The sequence below is a fragment of the Aythya marila genome (genome assembly GCF_965140915.1).
Source record: "Aythya marila genome assembly, chromosome: 21".
Classification (NCBI taxonomy): Eukaryota; Metazoa; Chordata; class Aves; order Anseriformes; family Anatidae; genus Aythya; species Aythya marila.
The window spans coordinates 7,804,029-7,823,152 of record NC_139062.1 but is presented as its reverse complement, the minus strand read 5'-3'; the positions used below and the strand labels follow the sequence as shown (position 1 = coordinate 7,823,152).

At 49.9% G+C, this 19,124-nt stretch overlaps 1 protein-coding gene across 10 annotated transcripts in view; it reads left to right on the top strand.

Annotated features, from left to right (window-relative positions):
* The first annotated feature begins 958 nt into the window (after window positions 1–958).
* Window positions 959–19,124, top strand: part of EIF4G3 (eukaryotic translation initiation factor 4 gamma 3) — a 153,109-nt gene continuing 134,943 nt past the window's right edge. For 7 of the 10 annotated variants that reach the window (XM_082776883.1, XM_082776882.1, XM_082776878.1 and 4 more), the window contains exon 1: window positions 959–1,625. In XM_082776883.1, coding sequence (XP_082633009.1) covers window positions 1,432–1,625 — 194 coding nt within the window. In that variant the 5' untranslated portion in view covers window positions 959–1,431. The remainder of the gene's footprint in view (window positions 1,626–19,124) is intronic. The other 3 variants (XM_082776876.1, XM_082776875.1, XM_082776881.1) reach the window with 1 other exon arrangement.

Below are 19,124 nucleotides of genomic sequence, written 5' to 3'. Positions count from 1 at the left end.
GGGTTTTAACCCTTACAGGCCATGGGTCAATATGATGCTGGTGCTTGTGGGAGTAACAGAGTCCAGCCTCTCTCCCTTGAGATTCAGATTAATAAATAAGACATTTCTGCTTATTCTGCTTACATATTGGGCAGTTGCAGAGTGGATAGCCGTGTGTGACTTACTGGGTAGCTTTTCTGCAGTGACCAGCCCCCCCCCCCCCCGCGATCTTTCTTGTTGCACAGCTGGCTTTCAGTCGCAGCACCAGTTACTTGCTAAGTGCCTGAATATACCACCAAGAGAGCTGTTTACTTTAATCAAAGAAGCTTTTCACTTCTAAGAGTTTATTTGTGATTGCTTTAAAGTATTATCTTCCTCCTCAGCTCGCAGCGACACAAAACACACAGCAGATGGGATGCAAACAACCCACGGAAAACTCTTCCTAAAGATCTTTCGTGGTTGGATTTTTAACCTGGCCTAAAAGGTGGGCCACGGCACATGCCCTGAGGAGTGGGAAGCCCCTCTCCTAACCCAAGGCGCCTGTGCAGGTTCAGCCCAGCGGGGCACGGGGGCGTCCCTGCTGGCAGAAGGCAGCACCCGCCCAGCACGGGCAGCGCCTTTGGGAGCGTTTCCCCCTCACAGCCGCGGCCCCGCAGCCGAGCGCTGCCGAAGCTCTCCGGAGCCGCTCGGCCGCCGAGCCGAAAGCGCCCGAAGCTGCGGCCTCGGCTCGCCCCGAGCGGCTCCGAAGAGCCCCGAGCGGCTCCGAAGAGCTCCGAGCGGCTCCCTCCTGGGCGGGGACCCCCTCCTCCGAGCCCGCCCGAAGCTTCCCGAACTCCCGCACGTCCTCGGCCTCCGGAGGGAGCCGAAGTTTCCCGAGCGCGGGGGTCACGGGAGGCGCCGGGCCGCGCGGGGCGGGGCGGGAGGCGGGCCGGGCCGGAGGGCGCGTGCGCCCCGCGAAGGCCTCCGGAAGGAGCCGAGGTTTCCCGAGCGCGCGTCGCCAGCGAGCGCCTCCGGAAACAGCCGAAGCTTGCCGAGCGCCGCCGGGCCGAGCGGCTCCGGAGCGGCCCGAAGGCGCCCGAGCGTCCGTCCTGCCGGACTGCTGGAGGCGGCCGCGGCGCCATGTTTGATGCTCCGCTGCTCCTGTGAGGAAAATCCGCCGGCATCGCCCGACAGCCGCCGCCGCGAAGGGCGCCGCTGCCCCCGGGGAGGGGCGCCGAGACCCCCCGCCGCCGGCGGCTCATGAGCAGCGCGGCCTGAGCCGCTCCCCCCCCGCTCCGCCGTGCCCTCCCCGCCGCGAGCCCTCCGGGAGGCGCGTTGTCACGGAGACCGGCGCCGGTGCCGGCCCGCCGCGCTGCCCCGGCCGCCGCCCCGGCCCCCGGCCCGCTCCCCCCCGCGCCCGCGGCCCGGCTCCCGGCCCCGGTCCCCGCCGGGGGGTGGTGGCTCCGCTTGGCGATGAGTTTACCGCAGAAGGCGGCTTTGAAACCCGGCGCGGCGGCGGCGGCGGCGGCGGCGGGGACCGGCCCCGGCAGCGGGGCGGCGGCGGCGGCAGCGGGGCCGCCTCCCCCCCCGGCTCCCCCTCACCCGGCGGCGGCGGCGCCCGCGCCTCACCCCACCATCAGGGCCTTGCCGCCACAGCCGCCCCAGCAGTATCCTTTCCCCGGGGGGCGAGGGCCCCCCCGGCCGGTGGGGGGGGGACGGGAGGGAGGTGGGGAGGGGTTGTGGGGGGGGAGGGGGTCGGGGCGCAGCCCTTTGGGGCCCCTTTTTGTGTGTGTGGGGAGGGGGCGGGCCCGCGGCCCCCCCCCCGCGCGGAGGGGGCTGCACCTGCTGGGGCAGCGCGGGGAAGGGGCCCCTGGCCCCCCTTGTCCCCCTTGTCCCCCCCTGTGCTGCCCTGTCCCTGTCCCCCCGCCCCCCCCGTGGGGTGCTTCCTGCGTGGGGGCTTCAGCCCCGATCTCCCCCCCCCCCCCCCCCGGTGAACTTTTAATGTGAAATCGCTTGTCACTTTGTCACTTTCGTCTCCGGTCCTGCCCAGGTAAGTGCTGGGTTTTTGTTGTTTTTTTTAAAGGCGAGTTTCAAGGCCGGCTCTCCAGCCGGGGCCGATTTTCCTGGGGTTTTACTTTGCTCGTGGAAATAAATCTAAGGTGGAATGTGGCGCTGAGCAGCTTGCCCCGCGAGGCCGTGTGTGATGGGCAGGAGAAGCTTTCCACCCAAAACCCCTCCGCCAGAACGGCCCCGCTACAAAGAGAGGCCGGCGCTCGGGGAATGTTTTTAAAGGTCTCCGGTTCTCTGCGACTAGGCCCCGAGTCAGGAGGTAAATACTGCAGGGATCAGCAGGAAAGTGGGGTGGCGAGCGAGCGTGCCTGCCTGGGTTTTGTTTCCAGCGTTGGACAGCATCCCCTGGCGAATTGGCGTTCCTCCCCCTGAAGTTTTTTTTTGGGGGTGGGGGTGTGGAGCGAAAAGACATGCTTGGTGAAATCCAGTGTTGTCCTGGAATGGTGTCGCATGCTGTGCAGGGGACAGTCAGGAGTACGCGTCGCTGTTTGTTGGTGGTAACGACTTATATTTTAACATGGAAGCAGAGGGTTTATTTATTGTTTTTGGTTAAGATCCGTTTTAGCTGTGAGATGTGTGTGTTCTTTAAGAAACGTGTTCCCTGTGTATAAGCATTTTGCTGCTCTCACTTTCAGTTTTGAGGTGGGAAAACCAAGCCCTTTTATGATCAGTTTAGGTCCATTGTTTTCTTGAGCTTCCGGCAAGAATCATTCTTTCCCTGACCACAAATAATATTGCTTAAATCATGGGACTGTTGACGTTACGGGTTTGTTTGGGTCAAGTGAAACCTCTGAAGAATGAAGAGTGCTGAGGAGGGACATACCCTCTGCTGGGTGTTTCTGGCTAGCTTGTGATACTCTGTAATTCCAGCATGTGCTTTATTTAGGAAAACAGCACAAAGGTGCTGTCATTACCAAGTCAGCAGGGTGGTGGTGAGTAAAACTGTTGCTCAGGGGGAATTTGCTCGCTTTGGAGTGTTGTGCCAAGAGTTACAGGGGGGACGCTGGCCGGCATGCACACGGGGAGTTGGTGCTCAGCCGATCCTTCCAGCAAGGTGCTGGCTTGTCTGGGAAGAGCCTTGTCCGTGCGGGATGCGATGCTGGTTGCCTTGACGGTTAAATGGCCAAACTTTGCCTGGGTCTGGGACCAGGAGTGCGCTAAGGTTTCTACAGCACTTCATTTCCAAGTCGTCATTGAAAGAACCATGGAGGGATCTGAATACTTCTCCGACATCACCGAGGGCGAGCTTGGTGGTGGTTTGCCCGAGTGGCAGCACGGTCACAGCTAAGGCAGGAGAGCTGTTGCCTTTGGTGAGTTTTGTCGCTACACGCCTTGCGCGCACGAGGGAAGAAGCCTTGGCTGACCTCTGAGAGCAGCCCTGGAGGAAGAGGCGTGGGGGGAACGTGTGTTCCCTAAAGGAGCGGTGGCAGCGTGGCAGCGTGGCACCTCGCCTGGAGCCACCTGGGGGCCCAGAGCAGGAGGGGGAGAGGAACCAAGCGCTGGGTAGCGAGGACACGTCAGAGGCAGGGATGCGGGCAGGTTGGTGTGATGGGGCTGTTTTTCCTTGTAGCCGTGCCTGTTTCAGAAACACCGTGTTTGACTGATACGGCTCCTTAACTTTTAAATAATCTGTCCATGCGGTGTATACAAACACCGTGTTCTTGGTGCCTTTTCAGCGAGCTGTGTTCAGGTGTCCTGGCTGGTTTTTCTTCTGCCGAAAGTTGTGCGTGCTTCCAGGCAGCAAACAAAAGCTGTTACCTTTTGTCAGCAGTGCTGCAGAAGTGAGGCTTCGGGAGCATAGTTCATCTGCGCTTTACTGAAGTGCAGAGGGTCATCTGAGTTCAGCCTTATTTTTAGCTCTGTTTGTTTTTTTCTGTTTTGGTACGACTGTTGAGACAGCATTACCCCACAGCAGATAAACTGTAGCTGCAGGTTTCTCCTGGCAACTCAGAGTGCATGGCAAGGTCCCCGTGTCTCCTCCTCACAGCATTGCAAGTAATGTTGATCCAAATGATTGTTGCATGTTAGTGGGTAGACTGCGGCTCAGACTTGGGCTTTTTAAACTAAGCTGCTTCCACGTGGTGAACTTTGTGTCTATGGAGACACACGAGGTTTCAGTACATCATGAAATTAAATGTACAACTGAAAAAGAATTGGGTAAGAGAAAACTGGACAGGAACGAGGACTGCTTACGTGAAGTGCGTTTGTAGAACGGGATTAATGAGGGAAAAGGAAAATTCGGGGGAAGAGATTTAAAATCAATTTTCTGAAGGAAAGCAAAGCTGGAGTGTGATGGATGTGAATAACAGGAATGTTTTGGTGGGACGATCGTTCTGTTACGTGCTGGCTGGGAAGTTACTGGAGCTGCTATAAGACAAGAGAGCTTTGAATAATTTCCGTATCGCGGCGGCTTTGAGAAATTAAACTTTCTATGTAAGTTGGGATACCTTTGTGCCTTTGGCAGTGGCGAGTAGTCAGTCAAACCTGGTTTCGGGCAGAAGTTGTGCTCAAAGTTGTCAGTGTGAACAGAACTCCCAGCTCCATTCTGACCCTGCCTGGGGGGGGACAGCGAGGGTGTCCGCGTGCCACGCTGAGGTGCCGTGCCGGGGCTGTGATGGAGGCTAAAGCCAGACCTGCCCCCTTCCAGGCTGCCTCCGAGCAGTAAGTTGCACACGAAGCCGATTGTTCTGTAGCAGGACTTCTTCCACCAAAATGTAGAATGCTGAAGGTGCGCTGCAGGCTGCTGGCTTTCTGTGGGCCTTGGTGGTTTTAACGTGATGCTACTTCTGTGAGTTAAGTCACGCAGTGCTTCTCTGCTCTCCTTTGTGCTCCCACTTACAGGTTTCCTGAGGTATTTTTTGTGCATGTTATAATAAGCTGTTCTTTAAAAAGTCCCCATGCTGTGAATAAATTTTGTGGATCAATATAATTAGGTCACCAGTGTCTTCCTAGCCTAGACATCAGCAAACACTGCGCTATAAAGGACAAACAGATTGATTTATGCTGAACTCGGGTAGGGTTGCATGCCTGCTGGCCCTTCAGGGTTAATTTAGCAGCGTACCTTGGAGCCAAATTAGAGCCATCTTGGCCTCTGTGCTGGTATCTGTAGGTTTTTGTTTTCTTTCCCAAACTTCCTTGCGTTTGGAGGGAGTTCAGCTTCCTGGTTTTTGATGCTCTATATGCAAGCACCGGTAAGCTTGACCTTAATACAGCGCTGTAGCTGTTGGGTTGTGGGCCTGGCTCTCTCTCAGCCCGGGTATTTTTCAGGTTATTGCAGCAGGGCTTCGTGGCAGCTTCGGGGTGGGTTTTTAAACAACAGGTGTTTAAAAAATTCTTTCTCTTCCCTTACAGCTCTCCATCCCTACCCTTTGCTTCTGTTTCTGAGAAGTGGAGAGGAAGGGTCAGCATTTTTATGTGTGTGTGAAGTTCAACATTGTCGTGCACGGACACTTGGGTTTTGCTGATGTTTCCTCGGTGATTGAACGTCTGCTTTTGTTCTTGCAAGGTGCTTCAGCTGACTGTGCTGTAGCCCCTCGCAGAAAGCAGCGCACAGGCGGTACGTGGCAGCGCTCCGCATGGGAGCGGAGGTTTGCGGCGGCTTCCCTAAAGCCTGGGAGTACAGCAAGAAATACAGGATCGCTCTCAGGAACGTCAGAGATCTGTGTGAAGTCGGGGTGAGGTTCTGGCAATGCTTACCTGGTGTTCGGACGCGTGCCAGGTTGTGCCGTTGCAGTAGGCCTGCGCTGGCAATCTTCTAGTTAAATTAGGGCTGCTAACGAGGGCTTGGCTGTGTTGGCTTTTCTCTCTTCCTTGCTCATAGCGTAGTGAGCAGAGAGTTGAGCAGGTGCCGTAGGGTGGGAGGAGAAGCGGCCTGAGAACTTCCCCGGGGAGAGCATCGTCGGCGTGCCCTGCGGGAGAGCGGGTGCTGGGCGCTGGCTGCCCCTGGGAGCTTGGCGCCGGCGCCGCCTTCGCTCGCCGCGTACTTCTGTTCCGAGTGGCTTTTTTCCAGATGTGTGATGCAATGTCTTCGGGCGCTCTCTGGGGTTTATCTGTTGAGGACTTTGAAGATCAAGGCGCAGGGATTAGGCAGGCAGTGGGAGCTGCTTGGGCACACCAGTTGTTGGTGAAGGTCGTGACTGTGTGCGAAGCGCCGTGCCTCCCTGCGCCTCTGGCGGATCAGCTCCGGCTCCTGCGCTGCTTCTGTGCTGAACTGGAGCTGAAACGAGAGCAGGATCAGAAGTGCCCTCCCAAATGCCGGTCACAGATGCTTTTGAAGAATGGTGTTGGGAGCACTGCAGTCCTGAAAAGGAAGGGGTGGTGAAAGGCGGAAGAAACCAGGCTGGGATCAGAGATGTTCCCTGCTTTCTGCTTCAGGTATAAGCCCTGAGTTCAGGGCCGAGCTTTCTGAAATCTCAGCTGGGTGAAGGGACACAGGGGATTCCTGTTGCCTGAGAAATGTTTCTGTTTTAAAAATGTGTGACTCTGTGGAGCCCTTGTATCTTGGGAGGGGATGCAGCAGGAGAGAAGCTTCAGAAAAGCTTCTTTCACTGCTGTGGTAGTGGCTGTCCTGCAGAGGAGGAATGGGCACAAGGTTGTGAGCATATTGCCAAAAAGTAAGTGCTTTTAGACTTCTCTGCCATCTCCCTTGTTGATGATCCCCAGCCTTGGCACATCTAAGCATTCTTTTGAGCAGAAATAACTTTAATTTATTTAATGACAAAAGCTAATCATGTTATAGTGCAGATATGTCACATTACTGGCTTACAAGAAAATCTTACAAGATTTTATGGTGAAATGTCTTGGAGAAAACCATTCTTCCAAAAGCGTGATTTGAAACAACTTCTATTCCTCTCATGTTTGGAGCCATGGTTGCATATGTTCTCTGGCAGCAGCCTGCAGGAGGTTACTTTAGTTATTTACAGATATATATTTTAACGTGCAGTACTGATCTTGGAACACGGTTTGTGTTTTTATTCATGGTAGTAACTTGATTAAGTTGAGTGAGTACTAGGAGCCTTGGAACAACTAACCTCCCTTTTCAGTGTCGGGAAGTAGAAGGATTTTCATCTGTGTGTGTGGGTTTTGTCCGTCATCGTGTTAGGGCTGAAAGGCTCTTTCATGTCGCTAGCTAACACGGGCTGTGTTGAGCTAGTGTGCTTGCTCCGTTGTGTCATGGGAAGAGTTAGCAGTGAAGGGCTCCCTTTGGAAGTTGTGGATAACCTGTATTTTCTTTTTCTCCCTAATGCAGCAATTTCAGGGCTAGTCCACTCTCAAGTTCAGCTGTGTGTAAATTGTCTAATATGACTAAAGTTGCTGGAATTTTCACTCTGGGGAGTTAGAGATGGGTCCTACCATTGTTTTACAGGCGTTTCTTCAGTGGGAGCCTTCATCCATGACTTCATGTCTGTTCGCAATTGCAAAGGCTTTCCTGGAATGAATGGAGAGGAAAAAATGGGCGTTTGTTCTGGGGCACGAGGTGCAGATGGAGGAGTGGTGTGGCCCCTGCTCTGGAGGGGCTGGTGTTTCTGTTTTTAAGCACAGTTGGTGTGAGTTTCCGTAGTTCCGTGTTGTGCACTTTGTGGTAGTTCCAGGAACTTCTCACACACGCAGCTTTCCTTTCCAGGCTGCAGACTTTGTTTTGCCTCCCAAATAGGGAAGGATGATGTGGAACAGCTGGAAGAAGAAAATAGAATGGGTTCTTAAAAAAAAAAAAAAAAAAAAAAAAGGGTCAAAGGGAGGAGAGCAGAATAAGCTTTTAGGCTAGCAAAATTTTCTAGTACATGTTATTCTTATGTTTTATTATATACATTTGGAAGATGTCCTAGAGCATGCTCTCTTCATAGTAGGTGATGGCACGTTGTTGCTGATGGGACTTGAGTCAAATTGCTGCTGGGCACATAACTAGGTTAATGGGACAGTATTTTTTCTTTTCCTGAAAGGAAAATTACACGTTTTCTATTCTTATGGTACCTTAAGGATTGTTTTTGCCTGTTTGCTGTGTAGTCACCCAAGATGAGCAGAAACGGGCTAGTTTCCTACACAGAGGAAAGCTCTAAGGCTTCCCTGGATTGTATCGTGTTTAAATCAACTCTGCTACCAAAAATAATAACTTCCTGCTGTTGGTTGTAACACCTTTGCGTATTCTTTATCTGGATGAGATCTGAAATATTTCTAGAGTTTTGAGCATGCCTGACAAAAAGCAGAGTGGCTTCTCAACTGCACATCTTGAAAGAAAGACACGTGTTTGATCCTCAACTGATACCAGTAGCATTCTCCAAAACTGTCAGGGATTTGTTGAAATGGGTTAGGACTTGCCTAGGTGCAGCTGCTCCTCTCCCAGCGGCTGGACGTGGCAGGAATGAGACTTGCTCTGGAGAAGGAGCGTCCTCGTGGGAAGAGCTGGGCGAGAGCCACCATGGGGACCACCGCCGCGCTCAGCGGGTGAGTGGGCTTCACGTGGTACCCACTCTGGGCCGTGGGGCAGGAAAAGGCACCTTGCTGCCGCTGCTCCTTGGGTGTCCTTGATGCTGTGAAAGCACTGAACAAAGAAGAGTTAATGCGGTTAAAGATCTTAATTAAATAATACAGGTTTTCCTGAGTTTGGGAAGCCTTTGCCAGTTGGAAACTAATAAACATTGCACCGACTCTATGTCAGGTTGCCAAATAATGATTGTGCATTTGTTTGTGTTTCAGTTTGATTTACACGTGAGAGTGACTCTGTGCGAGTTACTGAATTCCTATGGTTGAAATGCCCATGTTGCTAGTGGCTTTTGAAAATCCATTTGAACTAATGCTATGGCTGCACCAATGGTGGTCTGAAAAAGAGATTTCCCTCTCCTCTGCGTTATTAAGGAGTCATAGAAGTTGCTGTGTCTTGAAACTGGTGTTTTTCTTAGCTTATTTTGTTCTTTCACTGAAAAGCAAAAATGACAGAAGTCTTCAGTCTTTTCAGACTAAGCAGGGGAGACTGCCTATAAGAATGAGAGATATATATATTTATTTTTTTTAGTGATACTACTTACAGCTTTGTTTTCTTAGTTGGTCACTGGTTTTGAAAGGCTCCTAACTTCTTCGGAAAAGGAAATGTCTAAAAATGTGTATTCCACCTAAGCAGTGAGACCTCGCCCTTCTGACCTTGTACTACAGTAAGCTCTTCTACAGAATTGTCAAGCCTGAACTGAAATTCAGGTTGAAATCTAATCTGAAAAGTTTCTGAGAGTCTTTATTCTTGTTTGTGATGTACATCGTGCTCCAGGCTTGACACTGGGCACCTTGTCTTGCAGCATTCAGCTGGTAAATTGGGCAGGCTTGATGTGTATGTTATATTTGAAAGGGAACTTGGCAGGGTACTATAGCTGAGGGTAGATAATCTATACCATTTATCTGGGTGGAAGTCAAGGACCAAAATCAAAAAGCACTTAAAGCATGTTTGTTGTGACTTTTAATGTGAAATTCATGGTGCTTTGTAAGCTCTGGAGTGTGCGGGGACTGCGATTTCAGGAGCTGGTGATTCATGCCCAATTTTAGCATGGTGAGGCTCATGTAGAAGGTTCTTTTGGACGTACTATTTTGTGAGCTGCTGAGACATCTGAGGAGTTCAGCTTGCTCTAGAATATATGGTTAGCTTCCGTTTGTGGCATCCTGTCTTCCCAGTGCATATGCAAATATAGATACTAGTTACTGGATGGTCTTTCTTCAAATACTCTGCTCTTCTGAGCTCTGTATTTTTTGTTCTAGATTTGTAAAATGCAAATAATTCAGCTGTCAACGTGTTTGTAACTTAGCCTTTATGTTTTCCTCCAGTAAAGGCATTTTAAAGTCAATTTCAAAGTGCTTTTATGTCTGGCTCTTCAAAAGAAAAAGATGTAATTTTTGTTGATATGCAAATATTGCAAACTAAAGTTTTGGGATGTTCTGTGAGCTTAAGCTGTTCAGCTTAATTGTATTGATTACGTTTCCATAAACCTTTTCTTAATTAAAAAGTTTGTCAGCACAAATAAACTCCTTAACGTTTAAATATTTGGTTCTGGGCTTGCATACCAAGTTTAGCTTGATGTGATTTCCATTCAGCCCCCCAAAATGGAATATTTGGTTGTGCTGTCTGTGGCAGCAGTACCTGGCGTTGCAGGCATTCACTGGAACAATTGTTGCTGGCGCTTGGCACGGTCCCCATCTCTTCTTGCTGAAGCCAAAGCACACTTTATCCACTCAGGCTGACGTTAAGATCATTAAATAAATGAATGAATTGTGCTGTCACCAAATTCCGATCCTGGCAGACTAAGAACATGTGAATTTTATAGCCCGAACCTCTGTCCAGAATGTCTTATTGAATGGCCTGGATGTCAGTAGTGGGAATAGTCGGCAAATGCTTTCTAGTAAAATGGGTATGCCTTAATCAGAATTATGGTGGTGAGTGGTGTAAAAGCCTGAATTTGCTAGACATCTGATCATCCAAGATGAGTATTAATCAGCCTGTGACGTGCATGTAAAAAGAAACCAGAGCACTGCAATAAAACAAGCGAGTGCAGGAGAACCGAGGCGGGCAGGGCGCTGTTTCTCTGCTGGTGGTGTGGATCTGTCTCCGATTTGTTAGGGAAGCGGTGAAGGCAGAGGTTACTGCCAGCCTCCAGGGAGCTGGAGGGCTCTCTGGTCTCACTGAAGCACTCAAAGGTTGCTCAGGTTCTGAAGGTCTCAGAGCAGGCTGCTGAGCTTCCCCCTGCAGGAGGAGAAAGCTGAAAATACTTCCTTAGGGGAGAAGAGCTCACATGCTAGGCTTGGGTTGCTCTTCTTTGTGGTCTAGCTCCATCCCTGGTTTCATGATTTTGGACTTAAGACAGTGTTCTTGCTTAGGAGTAGGGGACATAAAAGATCTGTAACTTCCCTGCCTACTGCAGGAAGGTCAAAAATGTCCCCGGATTTCACAGGAAAAAGTGCAAGTGAGGTTGGACTGAACGTATCTGCATCCTGCTGGTACTGCAGTCCCAAGGTGTCTTCTGGGTTTGAGATCTCCTAAAATCCACAGCTGGCGGGCCAGAACGGCGTGGGGTGCTGCGTGAGGTGCCTCTGGGAGCAGGGGTAGCCGCTCACCGCAGCTGAGTGGCTTCGCCTGGACAAACAGCTTGGTCCCGATGGCCCCCTGGGAGCCGCGGCTGCCAACACGCGGTGCTCTGAGCAGTGCTCCACATGGGCTCTGAGATGGCAGGGCTGCTCATGGCGTTTAGGGTGTCCTTTTGCTGTAGCAAGAGGAATGTTACAAACTTCAGTTCTTGCTGGGCTGGCGAGCCTCACATTACGATGAGTTTAACACAAGTTTGAGGGGCGATTCTGAAGGCTAACGGCAGTGTTTGCCTGTAGGAAACTGCTCACGTTGCTGCTTGTGGGCGTGAGTTGGATCCCTTAGTTTTACCACCGTGTCTGGCTATACGCGTACAGTGTGTATTTTGATAGCAGTTCTCTGTTGGACCTACTAGTTATTTCAGCGTTTCTCTGTCTATCCGTTCCTTGCATGTACTTCGTGCATACGGCTGAGCCTGGGCAGTAGGTGCTGCAGGGCCTCTGGGGATCACTGCTGGGACAGAGGGGCTGTGTGCCACAGCTCTTTGTACTTCCCTGCAGTTGTCACAGGCATGTGGCTGGTGTGGGCAGTTCTTTTTTCTGTTTGTATGATTCTTTCCCTTCATCTAATCATAGAACCACAGAAAGGCTTGGGTTGGAAGGGACCTCAAAGCTCCCCCAGCTCCATCCCCCTGCCGTGGGCAGGGATGCCACCCACTAGACGAGGTTGGCCGAGGCTCCATCCAGCTGGGCCTTGAACACCTCCAGGCGTGGGGCATCCACAGCTTCTCTGGGCACTTCTCTAACTTGCGGTGCTCCATCTTGCTGGAGCCCCTGTGTCTCAGGACATCAGAGATGCTCTGCACTAGGGACAACTTGAAGTATTTGATTCGGTCCCTTCTTGTTCTGGTCATAGGGAAACATCAACGTTTAACACCAAACGCAGCGCTTTCAAACCGGAGGATGTCCTTTTCTTCGTCTTCTCTTCCTCCCCTCACCATGCCTGGATGTTTGACTTGATTAGGGTTAACCTGATAAAAGGCTGCTAAAGTTGCAGCAGTACCAGCATGGTCTTGGGTGCATCCCTGTTTGTGTTCTGCCAGGTGATGCCACTCGCTGCCGTGGTGACAAGGAGAGCCAAGTGGCTGGGGGCTGCTCCTAGGTGCTTGTTCAGAAGTTTGTTATCTTTGGAGACCCGCTGCAAATACAGTGCTGTAGTTCCTGTGCAGTCTGAAATCAGCAAAGCTGGACTTCTACACCAGTCAAAAAAGGAGCAACCCTGCCAGCAGAGAGGTCTGTGCAAAGGGTCCTGAGCAACCAGAAGGCAGGGATGGGTCCTGAAAGTGCCATTTGCTTCCTGATGCACAGGGGGTAGCACATCAGGTACGTACATCTGTGCTGCCTTCCGCTGCACGTGGTTCACAGCGATACTTCGGGGGCTGCTGGGTGCTCTCAGGAGAGAGGCGTGTGCTTGGAAGTCTTCCTTGGTAGCCGTGTGTGGTGGATGCAGCTTTCCCTCTGCGTTTGTGGCCCAAAGTCAACAGCCAGAGCTACGGGCAGTAAAACTAGCTTTTAAAACGAAAAATGCTCTGAAACTAATTCACTGCTCGTCTTCAGGTTCTGCTGGGATAAATATATTGTTGCTATTGCTCTTTTTTGTCAAGCACCCTATAGAGGTGTGCTTAAAGTATGCAGCTGAGAGTCCTTATGTGGAAAAATTGAACGAGTGAAGCATTGGACCAAAGAGACTCAGAGCTCCTGCCCACCCTGTATCACTCTTTGAACTATGGCTTTTGTGGAGCAGGATAAGATTCATCACTCTGTCTTCCCTAGATGCCTGTGTTTTCAAGACTTCATTTTGTATGACATGGGATTTTAACTCTGGAGAAGTCATAAACTCTGCATGTGACAAGAGGGCGCTTATGATTTCATTTCATTTTGATAAACCGCTGAAATAACGATTATGGGGGGGAAATCGCAAGGCGTTACAAAATTGGGAGTTGAAATGAGCATTACTGCTCTCAAGGAGCACAGTTCTTGAATTCGTTGCTCAGATCACAGAAGGACAATCAGTCTGGGTGACAACACCGCTGTCACCGCGATGCTTCCTGACAGATTGACCAGCAGAGCATTAAATTTTCCCATGAAGTCACAGCATGAAGTATTAGAGACACGGTAGGAAACACAGCCCAGTGAATGAGACGGTACACCACGAGGCTGCTTGGTATTCATGCTCGTCACGCAGAAGGAACGCGGGGCTGGGGATGCAGGGTGGCTGGTGGAGGGTCCCCGAGCCCCCAGGGCTGCAAGCAGTGGCCGGCCCTGTAGAGAAAAGAGGCGAGCACGTGTGGTAGCCTCGTCAGCTGGAGTGGCTTGTTTGTGCTTTTAGGGTACGAGGTTGGAGGTGAGTGGGCTGGGGACAGTTCTGTGCTCATGAAATGCATAGGAGGATAAAACTGAGTAAGCTGTGCTTCAGTAAATTACAGAAAACAGTGTTGAAAGACTCGGTTGAAATTTAGATTCTCAGGTGAAAATTGCCATGAGTGAGCGCTGTGGTTCTTGTGTCTGGAACTTTTTTCCCCCTTCCGTGCCTGTAACAACATGCCCCCAGATGCAGATAATTGCTGTGCTGAAGGGAAGCTGGAGACGTGAGGTTTTACTTTATGAATTCAGTGACTGCAATACCTATGCTGAAGTTTGTTGCAGGCTGCAAGCTGAATAAAGGCTGAGAAACATCTTCGTCAGAGAAAGGCTTTTCTCTAGACTCTCTAGAAAACCAGAGGGGCGTTTTTCTGGTTATTATTGGTTTTAATTTTCTTCTTTCTCCAGGGATACCTAATAATCTCCCCTTGGAAAGGGAAAATTCGGTGTCTCTCTCTACAGATCGATACTGCCCTTACTAGCAGAACCGTTTCTCCGTTTTGGTTGGGACGAGGCAGGTTGCCTCCTGGTCTGTGCTGGGCCAGTCGTACAGCCGTGGCACCTGGCCCTCTTCCCTTTCTCTGTTTGGACTTTGGCGTTCTTAACTAGGTATGTGTTTGCAGTACAAACTCAGTTTAGAAATAACTGTGTTAAGTAGCTGTTCTGAAGGAGGGGAAAACAAAAACAAAAGAAAAAAAAACACAACACAAAGCAAACAATCCCAATCTTCTCTTGCTGGCGAGGCTGCTGGGAACAGCGGTACCTCTCTGCCAGCCCGGTGGAAGCCGTCCTCCCCAACACGCCAACAGCGGGTCCAGGCTGCCCGGCCCGGCACACGGAGCCTGTTTACAGAGCTACCTCAGAGCAGCTCACAAACAGCCTCTAAGCAGGTCAGAGCCTCTTTGCCAGCGTGTGTGCAGCTGGTATCAGGCCAGAAACTGCTGTTTCAGCTGCTAATCGGGGGACAGAAGTGTGCTAAATTGGGGATTTTTTTTTTTTTTGAAGTGTGCTTCGGTTTGTGTGAGATACTGTGTGGTTTGCATATGGTGTGAATTGTTTTATCCCCAATGATTAAGATTGAAATACAGAAGTACTTCACAATAACTAGCCCTAACGTTATATCAGCACTTGTGGTACGGAATGGAAGAGGTAGGTGATGGGTATGGCTTCAGCTCTGCTGCCATGCCTGGGGCATTTCAGTGAAATACTTTTTTTTTTTTTTTTTTTCCTGCCAAACTAGGTGGATACAGGCTTCTGCTGCAGCCAGAGGTCTAGAGGACAGCTGGAGAAGTGCACTGGTTAGTTCAGGAACACACCAAAAGCTAAAGTAACTCTAGAAAGGAGTGGGCTGTATGTGTCCTAAGGCCAAAAGGGAGATCCAAACCTTGTTCTTTCATGGCTGGCTCCTTGCAATTGCTCCTGTGTGATCTTAGCCAAGCCAGCTCTCTGCGGCCTTGCTATGTGTATTTTTACAGCATTTACCAAGACATTCACTTAGTCTAACAGTTGTATAACTGCCTTTCAGCGTAAGGCTGCTACTATTATTTTCTTTTCTCTTCTCTCAAAAACGACGCGTGATGAAGGAAAACACAGCATTTGTCACGTGCTCTGGCTCCAGAGGATTGCTTTGTGTCAAACTGCCCGCTGCCTCGGCCACAGCTCGGGACTTCGGTGGGCGTGAGGTTTCTCTGGGGTGAGCATCTTCCTAGGGATGGCTGCAGCCGGGGCGATCTGCAGCCTTGCTTGGTGCAGCAACCCAGGAAACTTTCTGTGCCTGTATTTTCTCCACTGAATCCTTCTGTTCGCTTCCATCTTTAAATATTTCAGACAGGGATCGCTTCTCTGAAGCTGCTTAGGGAGGAATCTGATGGTTTTTAAACTGGCAAAACAGGGGGGTGTGGTTAGCTCTGACTGGGATGGTTGTTATCAGCTGGGGCAGAAACGTCTTCAGCGAGCGGCAGCTGGAGCATTATTTTGGCAGCCTCTTCATGTCCCTCGTCTCTGGAGGGGAGTTTGCTGTGTGCAGTCGGCTCTATTGTGCATGCCTGGGGGTCCTGGGAGCTAGCATGCCATTTCCCTGCTAAACTGTTTCTCACGTAAATAAGTTTTTTTAACACTTCCCAAATGCTTGGTAGCCAGAGGCTGGTCTAGAAGAGCCTTGTTGGGAAAAGCAATGTTAGAATATCTCTCTCTTTCAGGTAATGTTTTTTTTTTTTTTTTTTTTTTTTTTTTTTCTCCTTCTGTTGTAGTTAATTGCAAAAATAAATGCAGTTAACAGTATCCAAAAGACTTTTTCTTGCTGCACCATGCTGAGAAATGCCTTGTTCGTGATGCTTCCTTCCCTCCAAGCTTGGTTCATTTTCAGATGCTGAAGGGCATTCTGAGACTCTGTTATAACTTCATTTCACATCATGTTTATATGAAACAGACAAAAAAAAATCCAGTGCTTTGCCAAATATTTTCAGAAAGAACAAGCTTTGTGGATAATTGTTTTCATGTTCTACCTGCTCCGTGGTGTGTTAAAGCTACAGAAGAATCTTCTCTACCCTGAATAAAGGCTTTGAGAGATTAGCCCTCGAGTAGTCACTTGAGGCAGGTTGATTAAGAAATATACTCAATGTTAGATTAAATCAAGATTTGAATAATGGAGTTACAATTGACTGTCACTCCTGTAATCCAGTTATTTTGAGATTGGGATCGGTATGTGCCACTCCCCAAGTTGTCTGTACCACTGCTCTGAAGGCAGACTGATCAAAATGCCGTGCGACAGCATGGAGCTTCCCCAGTTCTGTACTTGCAGCTTCATCCCATTAATGTGTGCGTTATTAAATGCGTTGTGCCAAAACCTGGCGATCTGGAGCAAAGGAACTCACCGTAGAGCACTGAGGGTTGTTGCGCAATATACAACTCAGATACGTAAGTAGAAACAACGTGCCTGTATCGATGGCGAGGCTTGAGGTCTTTTTGTGTTCAAAAAACATTTGGAATCGCATTGGGGAGGAGCTCGGTGAGTCACCGCACCTGAAATTTTAGCTCTTGGATATCTTCAAAGAAAAAAGCGCGGGTCTACCGTCAGACCTCTCCTGAAGCACAGGAAACTCACCGGACAAATTCTCCCAAGATCTCCCTTGGACAGCACGCTGCTCAGGCCTGCCTCCTCGCCAAATGCGATGGCAAGTGTTGCAGCGCGAGTCGCCGGGTCCTGAGCTCCTTACATGTGCTGGCTCCAGCTGAGTGCCTCGGGAGTGGTATTTGTGAAACTAGATCCCAGCTCTCCCTGCTGGAAAGCCATCCCTTGGTATCTTGCAAGGGGTGTGTGTTGTAGCTGGGGTTTAGCTGTGTGTTTTCTCTTTCCGAAACGTGAGAACAGAACTATTTCTTTGCTGTAGCTATACATTACCAGCTTAGGAAAACAGGAGGTTTTATCTGCATTAAGGCCTAAATGATAGCTGTGAACCAGGAGCAATGGAGGTATTAAAGATGCAGAAGAAATGCGTACCTTGAGAGCCCAGGATCCAGGCAGCTTCTGAAGGAGTCTTCTGGTGAATTGCCGAGGATTCTGTTGCGAGGTGTTCCAGGACCAGCGACCTGAAGGCTTTCACCAGGTCGCTGTTTGCTCTGAGGTCGCCCTGGGGAAGCAGTACAGAGGAATTGCTGAGGCTGTTTGCTGCTCACCGTGACTCACGAGAAACCCGGTTGCAGAGGATCAGGTGGAGGGAATGGGATTGTCTGCATGGGAGGTAAATGAGTCTGGAGTGCCTTAAAGGAGCTTCCGTACTTCATTGATGTGCTTGGATTCTGTAGAGAGAACCAGGACACCTGATTTGCTAAATTCCCCTTAAGAACAGGGAAACCACAGCAAAACGGTCTTTCCATGGACTGAAAAGTGGATGCCCTACAAATAAAAGTCAGCAGCACGTGTGCCTGGCAAGCACTCAGCGGTAACATCACTCTGGTTGTGTCTGGTAGTAATAGCAACTTCCCCTCAGAAACCTTTTGTGCCGATGTGGGCAGAAAAAGGGCGAAGTTTGCATGGGGTTAATAGCACAGTGCTTTAAAGCCAAGAGCTTTTTAACCATAACCTGGAACTGTGACTTTCTGTGCATTATTCACCACCTTCCCAGGCTGGGCTTCTCCTTGCCATGTCCACTGGTTGGTTGGCTTTGCTTTTGTTTCCTGGGCTGTCGTGTCGCTGTGACCCCACTGAATGCAGCTTCCACGGGCCCCCAGCACAGCAGGCTGAGGCGGCGCGAGCCCCTGGAGCTGAGGGCAGTCTCTTGTTTTCCCTGCCATGGGGAGAAGTGTTTTCAGGGTTTCTGGGTGGGTATTCCTGCGGGGTGCCAGGGGACAGTGTGTTATTCTAAAAGAACATCCCAATCGCAGAGCAGACCCGGGCGGCTGCAAAACACGATTGAATCTAAATGAATGAACCGATTAAAATCTCTACACCAGCAGTGTGCACAGGCTCCCTTACAGCTTATGGCTCAGTAAAAGCAAGGAACGTGAAAACAGGAAACCTCTACCGACAGTGCTTTGAAGAGACTCGTTTGGTTGACACCTCTTTCAGCCGTGGTGTTTGTCCCTTGCAGCCTGTTTATGTGGGGTTTGTCTAGGCTGTATGCAGAACAGCCGGAGCGCTCATACTGAAAGCAGCGAAGAGCCCTGAGGTTGGGGCCTAAACCTACCTGGTCTGTGGCAGCCGCACTCGTAGCTCTTTTACTGGCCTTAATAAACTTAATGAGGCTCTTTGTCTCCTTTTTCTTAGGTCTTCATCTTTTTTTTCCACATGAATATTCAAGTATAAACGATGTTGAGTAGCTCTTATGTGCTGTGTAATGGAGTACATCTTCTGCTTTCTTAGTTGCTTTATTGAGTAACTTTTATTATAGATTGTTTGATTTCTAGATGCTGGCATTTCATTACTGCGTCTCAAAAAACATGTTATCTTTGATCAGGGCTTCTGGACTGTACAAAGCTGAATTAAGTGGAACAAATATTTACATCTTGATTTACCTGAAGACAGAGTGTACTTTCATGCAGACGTTATTGATGTTCTTGTGTCTATGGTGGTAATGTTAAAGCTTTGGAGTAAAGAGGCTTTATTTAAGTTGCTTGCCTGATGCATGCTGTGTTCAGGAATATAAATAAATAAAACGTACCCCGCTGCATTTTGTTCTTAATCATCAGTGCAGCAGGCCTTCACTTAGGGTGGTAGAAGAGAAGTCCTATCAACACGTCATCTCTGCCTATAATGCCAGATGTGCAAATTGAAATCCAAGTCACTGCTAATCAGAAATAGGGTGGTTTTTTTTCTGTTGTTTTGTTTTAAAGTGCTGTGATTCTTTGTTTCTTCTCAATTTCTATGTTTCTTCAAACTTTGGTTTCATGCTTGCATATTGCAGCAGTTGCTGCCTCTGTTAGTATTTCTAGCAAGCCCAGAATTACCTGGGTTTAGGTTGAGTGACTTTCTTTTGTTGCTTTTTCTGCTTTTCTGTTCTCATTGCCTTCTTTGTGGGTGTTCAGTAATTGGACAGCTGGAGTTCAGAACCTGTAGCACCCTGGCATTAAAAAAGTAGGGGGGAAGAAAAATACAAGCACATGCTATAAAATCCCACTTCTGC